This window comes from Lissotriton vulgaris, chromosome 11 (genome assembly GCF_964263255.1).
Source record: "Lissotriton vulgaris chromosome 11, aLisVul1.2, whole genome shotgun sequence".
In the NCBI taxonomy this organism is placed as follows: domain Eukaryota; kingdom Metazoa; phylum Chordata; class Amphibia; order Caudata; family Salamandridae; genus Lissotriton; species Lissotriton vulgaris.
Window position 1 is genome coordinate 359,800,068 of NC_141699.1, and position 18,219 is coordinate 359,818,286.

Below are 18,219 nucleotides of genomic sequence, written 5' to 3' on the forward strand. Positions count from 1 at the left end.
ACAAATTACAGGTGCTCACCATATCCCAGGTCCTGTATTTCCTGGACCATAGAGACTGGAATGTATAGTTGGACCTGCGTTACACTTATTAGTACATCCCCCCACCCTCTTGCAGGTTCACACATGCTATCTCGGTTCTTGGTGGGACAACAAATATTTTAGTTTGCACAGCTTTCCTTTGGCCTCACAAGTGCCTCTTGGGTATTCACAAAAGTGATGGCGTTGGTTGCAGCACGTTTTCAGAGGTCCCAGTCTTCCCCCTATCTTCACCATTTGCTGTTGAAGGTGGTTCATTCCTGGAAGTCTTCAACCATCTCCAGACAGCAAACCTCCTAACATTGCTGAGTTCCCTATCAACATGCCAAAGACACACCTGACTTATTATCAAACACTCCCCTTCATCTGAGGTTTTCTGGACACAGTACAGTCTTGTGCCTTTATCCCAGAGCGGAGAGTCCATGACATTCGGGCTACCATCCGATGTTTTATCCTCTGTCCTATATCTCCATGATGAGTGTTACTGGCAACCAGCGTCCTGTATCCTGCTACTCAATGATATCCTGTGGGATCTGTAGTCTTGGTGGACGTAGCACAGGATGGAGGTGGGGGAATCTGTTTAATTATTCCCTGTTTTCGGAGGAGGCTGCAAAGCTCTGCAGTGGTTGTTACCTGACTGTGTTTTGGTCAGTGGCCTACCTCTCTCCTTACCCCACCAAGATCTGACAGTGGTGAAAGATATATCACTTCTAGGTTCGTGAGGCCACCTAGTAGAGATGAAGATTGGAGTACTCTGGTCCTCGGCAGAAGGCATCTATCTGTTGGCGCTGCAGGCAAATTACTTAGCGTTGAAGATCTTCCTGCCCAGCATCAAAATAAGGTTGGTACAAGTGATCAAGGACAGCACTAATACCTTGTGGTATTGCAGCAAACCAGGTAGAGTTGGGCTATGGGCCCTACGGCAAGAGGCACTGCACCTCTGGAAGTGGCAGAGCAGTCAAGAGATTTTCCTGGTGGTACACCACCTGGTGGGATCTTTTAAAAGCCAGGGTGGACAAACTCAGCTCCTGAAGCCTAGCGGATCACAATTGGCAGTTACACCTGGAGGTGGTGAAGTTGGGAGAACCTGGCTCAATCTTTTCGCCACCACCAATTTTGCCAGTGTCAACCATTTTTCCCTCTCTCTCTCTCATTATACTTATAGTGGGTTTCCTTTATGTCTCTTCTTCCCAGAGTTCTGAAGAAGATCCGGAGAAACCACCTCATGTCCTTCTAGTGGCACTGGTTTGGGCAATGAGTGTGGGGTATCCGGAACACCTGGGTATGAGTATCCATCCTCCGATCATTCTGCTGCTTTGGAAGGATAGTCGGTTACAGCAGCAGAGCAGGGAACTGCGTCTGGCCTGTGCAATCTGGATTGGGGAGAGGAGTTGGCCTAACGACTAGGGCGGTCAACCTCGAATTTGGGGAACCGGGTTAGTCTCTGCAATGACGCTGAACATCCTGTGATTCTGGGTAAATAACTTTATCTCCCCATGCCTAACAAAAATGAATGTGTCCTCATGGAACGCAACTGTTGCTATGTAAAGCGCTCTGATACCCGATACTGGGTCAAGTTCGCGCTATCTAAAAAATAAATCTGCGTTTTAATGCTTTCTATAGGAAACTGGGTTATTAGTTGATCGGGTAGCATGATCTCATCCCGCAAGAATGACACAATTTACTATGAGATCTAGTTAGTTCTCAGTAAATTAAAACTGCACTCAATCATTGGTAATTTGGCACAGAGCAGTCCAGCTTAACTCAGGAGACCACCTGTGTAAAGCATTTAACAACACCAAAACCGTTAAAGCAAGAAACACAACACAATAAAAATCCCAATCAGATTCATAAAAATAGCGAAATTTTAATCTTTGAAGTGACACCAAAACGACAAATATATTGTAGGGAACCGGAGAGAAGTTTTTTTTTATTTTTTTTAAAGAACAATTGTGCTTTTAAACTTGAATCTAGTGCCCCCAAAAATCAAAGCACCAACCACTGGTATCTGGTTGCACTAGACCGGGTCAAAGTCAAAAGTTCAGGTTCACCGCGATGGAGTGCAAATCTGCCTCAGGTACCATGTTCGTCCCAGTCAAATCTTTAATTTTGGACAACGACTTGTTTTTTGAAGGATTGCTGTCATCGACAGTGAGGCCGGCCTGTGGGATCCGATGGAGAGCTTGATATTTTTGCTTGTTCCTCGGTGTTGGTGTCTGTTTCTGAAATCCTCAACGGGGGGACTTGAAAAAAAATCTGGAAGTCTGTATAGTCGTGTTTTCCACCGGTCCAGCAGCAGGAATCAGTTTTCTTGGCAGGGTTGCCAATTTTATCCTTTGCAGAGCTTGTGGGAGGTGATGATTTGCTCGTTAATAGGGCTACCGTTCCCCTGGGCAATTCCACCCACCTTGTGACTACTTCCGGGTACATGTGGTATCTGACTGTTCCAGAATACACTAGTCTACCCACTACCAGCATGCCCAGACACTTCTTTTTCCGTGTGAAACACTCTAGAGGGGTGACTACCCAGTCTGGTTCTATTGGGAAGTTACTTTATTAGACTTAATACGTCTCCCAATGTTATTCCATAAGGAAAACAGACTTTGCAGATTTTCCACTACCAGGGCATGTAAAACAAACTTCTTGATCTCTCCTCAGCATTCAACACCGTTAAACATGAGAAACTACTCGAACTATTAAACACAAGAATCGGTATATCTGGAAATGTTCTCAAGTGGTTTGCTTCCTTTCTACACAACAGGTCGCAGAAATTCAAGTGCAACAACCTTTTGTCCTCGCCAATACCTGTGTCGTTAGGCGTCCCCCAAGGATCCTCCTTATCCCCAACTTTGTTCAACCTAGTTATGGAACCTCTCACCACCTTGTTACAAACATCCAATGTATTCTTTCACATGTACGCAGATGACACCCAACTATATCTCAAAGTGCAATCCCCCAAAGACATTGTTCGCCTGAACTCAACGATCAGAAGCACCCAATCCTGGCTGGCCGATAATCATCTCAAACTTAATGCTTTGAAAACAGAGTTCCTTCTGATCGCACCTCCCGCGAAGATCTCTACCACTCAAACTTGGCTTAAACACCTAACTTCACTCAATGTCCAACCAACCATCGTGGACTCAGCAACATCTCTGGGCATAACACTCGACACCAATCTCGACATGCAGCAACACATCAGCAAGGCAACGAAGGGGGCGAACTATCAAATCAATACAATGAGGAAACTCAAACCCTTCCTCCCAGCCAAAGACTTCCAAACTGCAGTACAAGCACTGGTCATCCCTCGAATAGAATACGGCAGCACTGCCCTCTGCGGTCTCCCTCAAACTGCTACGGCACCCCTAAGAGCTTCTCTAAACGCTGCAGCGAGACTCATCACTGGGTCAAAAAAACACTTGCATATCTCCCCTGACTTGAAAACCCTGAACTGGCTGCCTTTTGAAGCAGAATACATCTGAAAATCGCTTGCATGACACACAAGGCTGTTCACCTGAGCTCACCCGGTTACCTCGCCCAGAAGCTGACAATCTCTGGCGGCTCTAGAAACACTAGAGGCACAAATAATCTTCTGCTAAAACCTCAGATTCCGGAAGGAAAAAACTTATAAACGCTCCTTCTCAGGAATGGCACCCAGGATCTGGAACTCACTCCCTCCTGAAACTAGACTCATCCCCTCCATCACACTCTTTAGGAAAGAAGTAAAAGCTATCCTCATGGCTAAACACACTTGATCTATTAACGTGAATTTTAAAAGTCTCTGCACCGATCTGTATTATCTATGATCCCTCGATTATCGTATTACTTGCATTACTGAATTACCAGACTGTCTATGCTTACAACAATTTTTACTACTTGCATTATTGATGTACCTGTTTACTATGCTCCCCCATGTACATACCCCACCTATACCTACAACTGTGATGTACCCTATGGCCTATTCTATGCTCTGTAAAGCGCTCTGATATCTGCAAGGATCTTGTTCGCGCTATATAAAACTTTTAAAATAAATAAATAAAATAAATACATGGTCTGCTATTTAGAACCATGGAATTTTCCCTCTGGGTACTTGGGGTCAACTTTAAAGATAGTAATAAATTGTGATGTTTTGGACTATTAAAAAGGTTAAATTGACAGGTTGAATTTGACAGTGCTTCAACTGTCAAGTTTTCATTTGCCAGTTAAGTTGTGGCACAAATAGTGCTGCAGTCCCTTAAAGGCACCTTAGCTTACAGGCCCTAGCATTCTAATACCCTTTACTAGGGACTTGCATGCATTTTAACCTTGCCAATGACGAATTAGCCAATTTGTGCTAACTGGTACAAACATTTAGCGGTCAAAGTACATGGTGTGCTGGATGTCAGCGCACCAGGGTGCAATCAGTACACCATCACCTAAAGTCATTTAAAAAGAGGGGGTGAACATTCAAAAGTCATCCTTCTTCTACACAGGCATCTTGAGCGGGCGACGGTTGACTGCATTCGACTTCCCTCCTAAAGATGTACATTTCATCTTGGCAGCAAGTTGTCTCTCGACAACTTCAGTATAAGCCAGCTGTTAGAACAAGTTTGTGGTTTGATGCAAGACCCAGCATATCAACCCACTGCAGGCCAAACTATCTGAAGTGTTGCTTTTTGTGCTTTTTGTGTTATATTTAGCCCAGCAAGTGCTTGCTTTGGGCACGTTGTTTGCAGTTGCTGAATTGGTTTTCTAGACTGAAATCATGCGGGTTTTTTTTATAAGGTTTACAGCTTGTGTTCCCACCTGCGCCTTTTGTTATGCCACAGTGAGACTTCTATTTAGTCCTCATAGTCCTAATGTGTACCTCTTTGAATCACTACACAGCAGCTTCTCTCTCTTAAGACAGTCTTTCCTTGCTACAAGTCCTCTATGTCAACCCCCCATACACCAAGTTCTTTCTGGACAAGTGGGTATTAAGGACCCAAGCTTCTTTTCTACCACAAGTAGTCACTGTTTCATGTACTCTTGCCCTTCCAACAGTCGTTGCTTTGCCTCTTCCCTTTAAGGACGAAGAGAGACTTCATAGTTTGGATCTTAAAAGAGCCTTAATTTTCTACACTGATCGAACCAAGGAACATCGGGTGGACGATCAGCTCTTTGTAGGATTTTTTGGGGCAAAGAAAGGCAAGAAGTTATGTTAATTAAGTTTGTTATGTTAATAAGATTTGTAACATGCACAGTTACACTCGAGTGTCCTGCGTGAGCCCCAGAGTGGAAAGGCAGTGACAAAAGGACTTGGCAAAAGAGGAGATACAGTCAGTTAAAGAGAAAAGTTGTAATTCTTTTTAAATTTGTTTGGATCCTGCAGGCTCCACAAGTCCAATAGGACTGAGTTCCAGGCCACCGCAGGCGTATAGGCCAGGCAACTGCCACCTTTTCTTTTAAGGCAGAATCTTCGGATGCACGCCCTCATCATATTGGAAGAGCGCAGTTGCCTGCTTGGGGCATAAAACTGGAAACGCTTACTAAAATAGACTGAACCGAAACCGTAAATAGCAGCATGAACCGTTACCAGGGCTTTGAATTTGACCCATGCTTTCACAGGTAGCCAGTGTAAGTTACACAGGTATTGCCTGACACTGGTTCTTTTATGGAGATTTAAATTCATTCTAGCAGCAGCGTTTTGGACCATCTGTAATTTATCCAGCAGGTAACAAGGCAGGCCGGCATACAGTGCATTGGCATAATCGATACGGGAGGTGATGAGCTCTGTGGTGACTGTTTCCTTTGCTGCTAATAGCAGAAGAGGCAGACATTTCAGTATGCCAAAGCATGTTCCTGTCAGTTTATTAATTTGACTGCTAAAACATAGCTTTTCGTCTAACCAAATTCAAAGGTTCTTGACTGGAAGGCCCCAAGGGGAAGGCTTGGGAGACTCATCCGGCCAGAAGGCATGCCAGTACAGAGGGGGAAAATTGCAGAAGAATAAAATCTGTATTATCCTCGTTACGTTTGAGCTGGCCGGTGGTGAGCCAATTGAACAATGCTGTGAGACAGATTTTGACATGGGAAGATGATGACTCTTGTTTCTTCTAGGTGAAGAGAAGAGGAGTGTATCGGCATTTGCGACGACTTTAGCGCCCAAGTCTTCTGCCATCTGGATGATGGCTGACCTATAAACGTTGAACAGCAGTGGCTCAAAACGGAACCCTGGGGAACCCCAGTCAGTAGTTTCTGGGTAGTTGACGTGAAAGGGGTTATCCAGACTTGCTGTGCTCTGCCTTTCAGAAAAGAGTTCAGCCACTTTCTGGCAGAACTAGTGATGCAAAGCTTCTGAAGGCGGGCTAAGAGTAGCGAGTGCGGCACAGTATCAAAAGCAGCCGACCGGTCCAACAGGACCAGAACTGCCCTGCACCCAGTACCTAATGTTTCACGTATGGCCTCCGCGATTTGCACCAATGCCGATTCCGTACTGTAGGAGGCTCTGAAAACTGATTGGGCTGGATGAAAGAGGCCATGCTGTTCCACAAACTAGGTCAGTTGATTGACCATTTTCTCACAGACCTTAGCCACTGCAGGGAGCAAAGAGATAGGGCGATAGCTGGCCGTGAGATTGGGATCGAGGGATGCCTTTTTGAGAAGGGGAATAATGAATGCCTGCTTCCAGGAGGAGGAACAGTGGCTGATTCAAGTGGGGTTTGATCACTGCTGCTCCGCTAGCCAAAGGTTTGGCAGGGCAAGGGTCGTTTGGGAAACCCGATTTGAGAGTAGACCGGGCGGCCTCGGAAGGGGAGGGTGCTTGTTGGCAAGATGTCCCATTAGTTGCCTGGCTGTTCCATTCACCAAAGTGTGATTGCAGTCCCCGAACCTTGTTGATAAAGATATTAGACAGTTCCTCACACCATGAGGGATGGTGTATGGTTATTAGTCATGGCCTTAGGTGTTAAATAACTTTGCACAATATTAAAAAGTTCTTTGACGTTATTGCCAGATAGGGCAATGCGTTCACCATAGTGGGTTGTGTTTAGCTTGCACAATAGTGGCATACTAGGACTTTTGGGCCGTTTAGAGGGAGGCTTTAGCCTTGATGCTATAATCCGGTCTCTATTCTATTTCTGCCTTGGCGCTCCAGCACCTTCTTGATCCAGTTATTGAAGTTCACAAGTGCCAAGTTGAGGTCACCAGCTAACTCAGGCTGAGATTAATCAAGAACTTGACTGAAAACCCCCGGATCAATTCTATGAGTGGCATTACCCAGGCAGTCTCTGCGGGGCCTAGCTGGTTGAGATTTGTTAGGGATATGCCACGAGAAATGAATCTGGTAATGGTCAGACCATGTTACCAGCAGAGGGGCAGCCACCACAAGTGAAAAGCTGGCACAAATAACCTCCAGAGTGTGGCCCCCGCTATGTGTGGTGGATGTTACACATTGTTTTAGTTATGCCGACTGCAGCAAGGCACGAAAATCATGAGTTTCCCCCACCCCCGTGTTATTGACGTGTATGTTAAAATCTCCTAGAAGCATTGTGCGAGTAGCGAGTGCCCTTGGCATGATCCACTCTTTAAGTAAATTAAGAAAATTGGCCATGGGTCCCGGGGTCTGTATAACCGAATACCCCCCAGGAAGTAATGAGGGGAGACTTATATGCAAAAATCCACAGCTTCAATGACCAGTGTGTCCTCTACTTCATTGCTCTGGCATTCTGTAATAAGTAAGTCCCATGCGCAGAGGTGAAACAGCAGACGAGTAGTGTCTTAAGTTATTTGAGTCCATAAAATCAATCGTAGCAGACCCCCCAGAAGCAGCCTGCTAGCTGCTCAGGCCATCTTCAAACTGTCAACACACACACCAGGCACCCAAGCATTCCACCCATGTCTTTCACACCAACATTCCATACAGAACACTCACACTGGCTGAGCAGGTAGGACCTAGGTAAAAGAACATTATAAATACAACAGGAAGATACTACACATGCCCATTCTTCCCTCACTACCACCGCTAGACAACCCCCTCGCCCAGATTTGCAATCTGCTCTAATGATTTTAAACCCCTTTGGGATGGCCTTCTTGATCACAGGGCTGGAGTGGGGCGTAAGCCAGGTTTCAGTAAGGAAGAGCAGATCTAAGGACTCATCTGTGAGTAGATCAAAGATGTCCTGGAAGTGTTTAGACCGAGCGGGCATTAATGAGGGAGGCCTTAATTATAGGTGCATTATGCCTATCTCTGGACAATTCTACATATGAGAGGTGCAAGGGTGGTAGACTAAACTTACATTGACACAGTTGTGCATAGTGTTAGCAGCTACGTCCCATCTAGCACCGTTCTTACTCGCTGCTAATTTGGAAGTGTTTTTAGTTATTTTAAGTTTTTTGACGGAATCTACCTACTTGTTGATGAATTTGATGTTAATGTGCTTTGCCGCCTCTACTCTGCCCGATTCCACTTCCTCATTCTTGACTCAAACCCCCATCCCCTGTCCCCTCCACCATGGGATGCCATTGTGATCAGTGCCTGCTCTAGTCGTCCAAGGGGGTTGGCAGCGTAAAAATGTGCGGGCACGCCGAAGGACAAGCCTGTCTGCGTCCCGAAGTGGGAAGCGCCTGCCACGCTGCCGGTGCCCCCCAACCCCCCTAGCAGGCAATACTCTAACCAGTATCAATCAAGAATTTGTAGAGCGCACTACTTACCCGTGATGGTCTCAAGGCGCTGGGGGGAAAATAGGGGCCACCGGGCGAATCACGTGTCGGCTGTTTCTCTGTGCATTGTTCACCGTGACAAGGTGTAATGATGAAAATAAATAAAGACACTAAAAAATAAGGATAACACCTTTTCAATTATTTCAAAATTAAGGGGTACAAACCTCCACCAACGGCCTAAACTTACCCTTCCTATAATGGCTCTTGGGTCTAGCCATTTGTGAGACCCGTACCCCCATCATATTGGGTCATTTCAAATCTAGCGTGAATCCCAGTTTTATCAACACCCTTACAGATGACTGGGCCGAGGCTTTGGCTAGCCCTCGGTATGCAGCCATGTCTACCAGATACAGACCGATCAAGTTTAAATACCTACATAGGGTGTATTACACTCTCACTAGGCTTTGGAAAATGGGAGCAATCCAATCCCCAGTCTGTCTATGCTGCCACACGGATGATGGTTCGTTATTACACACGGTGTTGGGTTGCGTGACAATTCAGCCGTTCTGGTCCGGTGTGTTTTCTTGCCTAGGTCGTGTCCTGGCGTGAGATATCCCGTTGGGACCCAGACTGGCGCTTTTACACAGCACAGAGGACATTAGGGGGAATCGCTACAAGAGACTCCTTTTATTTTTAAGCCTCACCTTAGCTAAGCGTGATATAGCACAACATTGGAAGGACCCGTCCCCAACCAGCGTCACTAACTGGAAAAAAGCACTGGGTAGATGCATGTCTGTAGAGGTTGTAGTGTTTCAGGCTAGGGGATGCCACAGAAGCACGGAAAGATCTGGTCTCGGTGGGCCGCTTACAGAGGTATAGATTTGCCCCCAATGCCGCAGTCTGCCACTTGTGATCCTATTGAACAATTAGTGGTGAATAATATACCGGTTTAGTGTATCGGGGCTATTGAAACGTGGCTGGGAGCTTCCTTGGCATTTACATGTAATGTTTCTGAAGTCTGTATGGTGCTCTTTGGGAGGGGGGGGTCATGTTTCCTTGGTCTGATGTTCTGCAGGCTACTGGGGGGTTGTATAATGTATCCAGAGATATCATTTTATGCATTTCCACTGTATCTTTCTTGTTGGGCTTCGCCCATCTGGTATGCGGAAAATGTAATAAAATATGTAAAAAAAAAAAATATATATATATATATATATATATATGTATCTGGTATGGATCCAGCCCTCCAGGACTGACTTTGAAGAACCCTTGTCTAACACATTAGACAGCTTGGGTCATTCTGCCACTTCTTGGGTGTACCATGTCTCCTCGCCTTTCAGGACACTTTGTTATGTTTGCCACATAAACCCTTAGTTGCATTACATCGACCTTCCTATATCGTTTTTTGCCTACGGCGGCTATTCTCTTGCTTTTACTTCCTCAATTTATGTGCATGTTGGTGGTCTCTGTGATCACTGTGTCAACCCCCTTCCCCCAGACCTTTGCTTGGCAGAACTGTCCCTCCAGGATCTCTGCATCATTCCCCTGCACCGTCACTATTGAATTTGGGTATTTGTTTTGTTGAACGCATCTTCAAGACAACAGTTGGGCTTTTTGTTGGATAAACTGCTCAACTAGCTTGGCGAAAGCATACCTATGAGGTTTCCATTTCATACGCGCGTCCCCAATGGCTGCAAAATCTTTCAGTATACCTATTTTACTTTCGTCGTCCATATTGATTTAAATAAAACTGGATAAAGTGTTGGTACTGTTGCTTCCGGTTGCTTTTAATTTGTTGGTTAAACTGCAGATAGTTTTGACAGTACGGTGCAGAATGGAGATGATTTTGGTCTTAGATGGGTGAAGTGGCAGTTTCCTTTTTTAAATCTTTTCTGGAAACCTAGGGTTATCTCGATGAGGTGATTTTTTTTTTTTTTTATTTTTTTTTTTTTAAACTTGTGCTAACTTTGAGATGAGTTCCAGGTTTTATATTTGTGATGTGTTAAACTGTACAACAATTCAGTTATGAGGTTTTACTTGCATAATTTTTATTGACTTCCAAATTATACATAGCAACATGTCTGGTTCTGGCTTAACATCCTCCATAAGTGAAGAAACCTTATTATTTGTATGAATCATATGATCAGCTTTGTTAATGTGCTGGTATTGGGGATTCTGTGCTCATATCTAGAAAGTACATATGTTGACTGATGGGGAGGATGGCTGGCACTGCTTGTGAGTGGGGGAGGGAGGGAGTTATTCGGGGAGGGAGGGTGTTCGTTTGTGCTTAGTCGGCACAGAGCTTGCTTGGTTAGTGCTGTTAAGCAAGCCATTTGCAAGAAAGGATGCTTGTTGACACCGCACTGTGTAGGACCGGGGATATTCTTGGTTTTTGACCTACTTTTTGTTTTTTCTGCCCAGTTAAAAAAAATGATGGCACCAAGTGAGACTGCAGAGCAGGATGATGGAATTGGGGACTACGATTACAATAATCCCAATGACACTTCCAACTTCTGTCCTGGATTACAGGTGAGATGGTTAAGGGGCCATCAATAAGGTGTTGTTGAGTTTAGAGCTTGAGTATGAGAGACAGTTGGAAAGTTGTTTATCCTGCTCATTTTATGCTTTCTTCCTTTCTTTAGGCTGCAGACAGTGATGATGATGATGATGGCCCTGGCGACTTCATGGGCCCAAATGGAATGTTTGAGTTCACTGCCAACCCAATGGGTGATCTGGACCCTGAGCAGGGTGCACATGCAGACAGATTAGTAATCACCACATATGGCGAGGACAACCTTGTGGCTGAGCCGCTAAAGGTAAATATCTCTAATCAATAATCTGATCACACGGCAAACGGCGCATGCTCGCAGAGATGAGACGCCAATAGTCATTACAGTTAGAAAGGGCAATCTCATGGTAGGATGGCGACGAGGGCTGCAGAGATTGGTAGTCTGTATTAGATGCGGACAAATGCTATTTGCATGGCAGGGATTGAGAGGAGTCAAATTCTGTTACTGCCACAATTCATTTATGTTGATATTTTACTGAGCCCGTCATGTCTCCTTAAGATCATTTCAGAGTGCGTGTCTGTCAGAAAAATGTAAGAATTAAGGTTTAGGATCTCTAAATAACCATGATGATTTGATCATGCAATGTGTCCGTACTTCTGTTTTTAGCAGTCTGGAGAGAGTGGTGGAGTGTTTTCCAATAAGAGGTGTAGTGTATTCAAATTGGGAAAGAAAGATACTTTCTAATGACTGAAAAAAAGCTGTTGGGTGTTACTGTTCAGTCCTACTCCTCTATAGCGATCAGCTCACTCTTGAAGTACTTTAAATCTGCTTTTCCTTGAACCATGCTGCTACTCTGAGTGAATAGAAAATTATTGGTGGAAATACCTGTAGATGTATTAGCCAGTGGGAGCCTTCAACAAGAGTGGTCTTAAGCTTGGGAGTTCTGTTCCTGAACCTGGGTGTCTTCCGGGGTCATGAGATTCAGTGGAAACATTGATTCATAGGCAGAAGAGCAAAACTGTAGATTGGTGCAGGAGTGGGTGGCCATTCAAATGCATGGCAATTTAAGTGTTAAAACAGTGATTTCAGGTGAGAGGTGTGTAGATACATGTGTGTTGGGCTGGAATAGTAGCCTGTGCTGCTGGTCATTGGCAGGGCTCAATATTACCCAGTGCTGAAATGTCATACTTTGGCAGGTCAGTGTAGTGGTCCATTGGCAATACTGCTTGAGACAGAGGCTTGCATGATCACCGTATTCATTGCTGTCTTGCTGACTGAAAGTTGCTTTTCTGTCCTCTGTTACAGGTGAACAAGATCGAGCTGCATTATGCAAAGACAGCCAAGAAAATGGACATGAAACGTTTGAAACATGTCATGTGGAATCTGTTGACAAGTGCACAGGAGAAGCAACTAGAGATTGAAGTGAGTGGTGCCATCAGTGACTGGAAAGAAGGATACATTCTGGAAGTAGAACACACAGAACCGTGGCTGAGGGAGGCAATCATACTCAGCCTGTTTAATGTAGTTTCAGTTGCTGAGGAAAGAACAAGATAAGGAGGGTGAGGGGGAATGGGCAACGTTTGGCTTGCATAGGGTGAAGCATTTAAAACCATGGGCTAGGGGTCAAGAACTGATAGCCATGGCTGGGATGATCAATGGTCTAAGAAGGAGGTGGTTCCATGATGCTGCTGAGGTTAGATCACATAGTACATGGATTCAGGAAAACGAAAGGGCCTGGCATGCACTGTTTTTAGTTAATCTGTGTTCACAAAGGACCTATTAAGGTCAAATGAAACATCACATTATCAAACAGCTATACATTATTAAGACACCTTTTACAAATTCAATTAGCAGTACATCAGAGAGAGACCAACCGCATTCTTCATATTTCAGATAACAATTTAACATGTGAGCTGAAAAAGTGCACAATCACCAGTGAGTGAAAGAAGTGCTAAGTAGTTCAAGCAAAAAATTCTCAGGCAAATGGCCTTCAAGATAGAATTTTGGAGGTTGACACAGACCTGAATGGGTCTAGAAGGGATTATGATGCTCTTTTGGAAGAAGACTTTGTTCTTTCTGACCAGTCCAGTGTTTTGAAAGTTGTGAATACAGTTTTGCAGCATGAATATTTTCTAGATTCAAATGCTGTGCATTATTCCGCTACATGGTGGTTGGGTCCAATACTGTCTTGTAGTAGTCCCTTTTCTATTTTTTTTCTTTGTTGTTGTTGGATGTTGACTGTTTCCACCATTTGATCCTTAGTTCAGCCTCCTCTTACCGTAAGATGCTCCTCCCTGGAACCTCAGCATGTAGTGCCATCTTCAGAATCTTCTCCTTTTTGGTCTGGAAGCTTTCCAAGCGTCGAAAGATATAAGGTGATAGGTCATCGAGGGAAATTTGTGGTTTAAGGGGAAAGAAACACCACTAGACAGATTATTGTTGTGAAATCAAAATGTTCCCCCAAAACAACTCCGACATAGGTGGGATATGTGGACAGCCTTTGGGAGAATGCAGGGTCAGGGCGGCCCTTTGTTCTGAAGGAGATGTTAAACTCACCTTTCTGATTCGGTCTTGAGTGCCATCACAAGTTTGCCCAGAGAGACAACCATCAGGTGTGTAATATCTGCCTCCTGAAAGGCCGCAAGATAGAGGGCTGCAAGGCTTTGGCAGATTTCAAGCCCAACGCACAGAGCTAAGGAGAAACAGAGGCAGCCACTTTACGCCATTAAGGGGCAGAAAGACACTCCATCTTGGACTATCGAGCAAGAAAGGCAGCCAAGCCAAAAGGAGCTTTCGCAAATGAGCAAGGAGCAGAGATCAACCATCTAGTGAGGCAGCTCCAACAAACAAGTAACTTGCACATCAAGGACCCACACGCAGCACCTGTTGGGGGAAGTAGAATAGCCTTTTTCCAAGGAGTGGAGGGAGGTCACGTCAGACAGGTGGATACTCAACATCAACATCATTGCATAGAACTAATAAAACACCCACCAAAATGGGGACCAAAGAAACAACCCATACAAAGATGGAAAAGTAATTCCTCGGCCGAGAAGTGAGAAGTACTCCCATTGCTTTGAGAGACGAATTACATGGCAACCATAGACTTCAAGGACGTACTGATGAATCCCAGACACAAGACATTTCTACGCTTATGACAGATAGCACACAATACCAGTTAAAAGTGCTATCTTGCTGAAAACCAGCACCCAGGATCTTCACAAAATGCTTGGCGGCACACTTGAGAAAAAAGGGAATATACATGTATCCATACTTGGACGACTGGCTAGTAAAGGAGAGTTCCTTCAACAAATGCAGAAGTAGCATAGAAGCAGTGAGGGAGACCCTACACAGAAAGAGAGCGAGAAAACGACCACTACAAGAGACGAGTTCCTAACCCAATCATTAGATAACAGAATAATTCATAGCATGTGAATCCAGAACACTTTTTGAGCTGCAAAACTACTCCTACATTTAAGTAACGATTTCATTACCTTTTCGTTAATTAGTTCTAATATTTCTTCCGTACATTTTAGTAGAAAGACAGGTGGTCTGTAACTCAAAATGTCTTCTAAAGGGCATTGCTTTATTTTTCAGTTTTTAATTGTGCTCTTTCTGTGCAGTTGGGAGTCGTTTGCACCATTGTGATTTAGTGGGATGTGTTTGGCAGCCACCTGATCGTGTGTCATGCAGTACAGTCTTGGAAGTGGGGCCAGTTAAATATTGTTTATAGAGGTCCTGGTAGGGATAGTGGTAGGGATAGTGTTTACATCCCTTTGAAAGACTACTTTTTCACGATGGGTATTTTCTATGAAATCCTAACAATTAGAATATCTCCATACGTTATCACGGAACACATTTTCTCAGGTTACTTTAAAAAAATGTTTTAATGATTTTACAAAGCAAATCTAAAATGCTCTGTGTTAGCTTTTTTATTAAGTACGGGTCATTTGAATTACTTTTAAGCACTAGAAAGCACATGTGACTGCAAAGCCCACTATAATTATTCATGAAAAAGCAAAAATCTGGAAAGGGTACGTGTAGACGTCACCCTTTACTAATAAAAAGGTTGAAACTTCGTGGGTGAATCCAGGATCTCTGTATCTTTTACCTGGCTTTTGTTGGCTTTTTGGAAAAAGATCTCTGGCAAAGAGTCTTTTTGTGGGGCTTATTGTGCATTCCAGCGCCAGCCCAACGAGTAGCCTAGCTCGATGCTGAAGCACACCACCATTTGATTGGTCAGGTCTTGTGCCCAGCAACCATGTTGCCAATGGTCACAACCATTGAATGAGACCAGTTGTCTAAATCAAATATGGCTATTTTGGGTGAGTTGCGTTTTTTCCCTTTTATCTGAACTGTACACTTTATTAAATTTTTTTGTTCGCCTCAGACTTACAGGGCCTGAGACGGTGATACACATTTGCTGTCTGAGACTAGTTTCTGACAGGCGGTGTGAACTACTTCCAGGAGCTGGAACAAAAGACCTGCAGGTGGAGATATGTGACCTACTCCTTTGCAGGATCGGCAGCACAATGTGAATCCTATCTACATAATTATAGTAAAAAGAACCAAAAGTCCTCTCCAACCAATCAGCTACCAGCACCCTCTAGTACACTCTCAGCAGAGGTAGTTCTCCTCAGATTTTCACTGCACGTCATATGGAAGGGAGTCTCCCTGAGTGCCACTCGGTTTTCTTCTCTTCAAATTCAGAATGTCTGACAGAAAAGCTCTGTTCAAGCCCTGCAGGACCTGGGATAAGAAGAGGGTCCATGTTGATCAACATAAGGACTGCATGTATTGCCTTTATCCTAAGCATGAGGCAAAGTAGTGTAAGATCTGCCGTACTTTCCCTACCAAGACTCTTCGGGATAGAGAGGCAAGATTGCTTTTGTGGCTCAAATCCTCTTAGGCTGAGGAGGATGACAGAGCCTCAACTTCTAGCAATAGAGCTAGATCCCATGATAGCTCTTCAAGTGAGGGAAGAAAACACCATAAATCTTCCCATGATGTTTCTGACCCTTCACAGAGGTCAACTAAGATTTCCTCTGGGTCAATGCTGTCTTCAACATCTTCATCAGTCAAGGAATCCAAGAAGGCGTCTTCTTCAAAAACTGAGTAAGAGCCACGTTGAATCTGTCACTTTGACTCAATCGTCGACGATTTCTGTGACTTCTGCTCCCTCATCGACGGCTACTGTTTAGACGATGACCATTACTTCGCAGATTCTGACTACCAGAATCTCTATCACTTCCAAGAAGCCTGTTGTTGAAAAATCATTGACCAGAAAATCATCGAAGCCTCAACCGACGAAGAGCTCGTCGACAACGGATTTACCAATCCAGTCTAATGTATCGACTGTGATAGTTTTACCTACGCCGTCTACACCCTTTTCGTCTGGACTATACCAACTCAAAACTTTTCAGAGACATCAGGATTACAGCAAGATTTCTCCGCTTCTGCCTTCGCATCTCCTAGAAACTTAAATGGAGGATGAGGGACCTTTTGGCACAGCTCACCATCCTTCTGAGCTCAACATCAAGTGTCAAGGTGATGACGACTATCAGGAACATTATTACCAGGAGGAACTTTTGGTTCCACGCCATAGATTACACCACAGAGTCACGCCAGAGGGAAATGAGTCGCGTACCTCCTACGCGCATACAGGATCTCCAGGCCATGTTGTCGGATTACTGGCAGAGGTTCCCCCACAACAGGCTGTTCCAGAAAATCCACCCCTTCCAGCGGTAGTTCCTGATCCATTACTTCAGTATGAGGTTCCTGTTACACCGGCTCAACCTTCAGGTTTTTCTTAACATGTGCAGCATGACACTACCTCCTCTGAAGAGGAGGTTGAAGAGGGCGAATTGCCTGAAAATACTCATGCTACAGATCCCTGGGACGAGTATGTAATACCAATGCCTTCTCCACTCCTTCCTCTATCTTTTGATTCTCCCCCTGAGGACATCGGGGGCTTTCATAATTTAATGCAGCTAGATTTCAACTGCCTGTTACTGTCGAACAGACAGAATGCTCCTTACATGATTTCAAGGAAGTCCAGGAAAATCACTAGAGCTGTTCCAATCATAGACTATATCTGGAATGAGGGAGTTAAGATCATGAAGACACTTGCATCCATTCCGGCAGTACTTCCTCGCATAGAAAAGAAATACCGTGCCCCTTGCAAACAGCCCAGCTTGTCTGTTTGGCCATCCACGACCAGACTCTGTAATTTCACAAGCCGCCCAACAGCGATCTAAAAATCCAGCAACGCTATTACTACACCGCCTGACAAGGAAGGACGTCGACTGGACCTTATAGGCGAAAAAAATTCTACCATGGCAGCGGCCTCTATTAGAGCTGCTAATTCTCTAGCAATAATCGGCCGTTATGACCGCCAATTATGGTCCGACATGGCGGGTCCCATTGACCTCATTCCTGAGGACCATCGATAGGAAGCAAGGCAAATTCTATTGGAATAGCAACTTTCGTCAACTCGCTGATGCTACAGTGCTTAGACACCAGGGATGGCTTGAAGGCACTGCTTTCAGACCTGAGGTGCAAACAAAGATTTTAGACATGGCAAATGACGGAGAATCTTTGTTTTGGAAACACATTGATGAAGCCCTCTTAGCTATCAAAACTGACACGGATACCGCTAGATCATAAGGCGCCCTTCAATACAAGCACGGATCTTTCAGAGGCGCAAGAGGAAGTGGTTTTTCATCAAGAGGAGGATATCAAAACCAACAAAACAGGCAGTACCAATCCCAGTATAGACAGCCTTATAACCAGTCGTCATACCGGCAATCCTCTAGGACTAGTTTCTCCCGTCAGGGTGGTCGAAAGCGATCACAGAATCAAGGTCGAGTCTCTAACAGGAAACAGTGATCTCCACAGGGCGCCAACCATATTACCCTCCATACTAGTGGGCGCGAAGATTTCAGCTTTTGTTCACAAGTGGCAGGAAATTATATCCGATCGATGGGTTCTAAACCTAGTAACCAACTGTCACACCCTGTAATTTATCAAACAGCCACCTAGTACTCGGCCAAGGGTCCCC

At 44.7% G+C, this 18,219-nt stretch overlaps 1 protein-coding gene across 1 annotated transcript in view; it reads left to right on the forward strand.

Annotated features, from left to right (window-relative positions):
- The window catches only part of NCAPH (non-SMC condensin I complex subunit H), a 379,053-nt gene that overhangs the window by 294,221 nt on the left and 66,613 nt on the right, over nucleotides 1-18,219 (forward strand). The window contains exons 13-15 of the mRNA XM_086943336.1: nucleotides 11,074-11,181; nucleotides 11,295-11,468; nucleotides 12,468-12,584. Coding sequence (XP_086799462.1) covers nucleotides 11,074-11,181; nucleotides 11,295-11,468; nucleotides 12,468-12,584 — 399 coding nt within the window. The remainder of the gene's footprint in view (nucleotides 1-11,073; nucleotides 11,182-11,294; nucleotides 11,469-12,467; nucleotides 12,585-18,219) is intronic.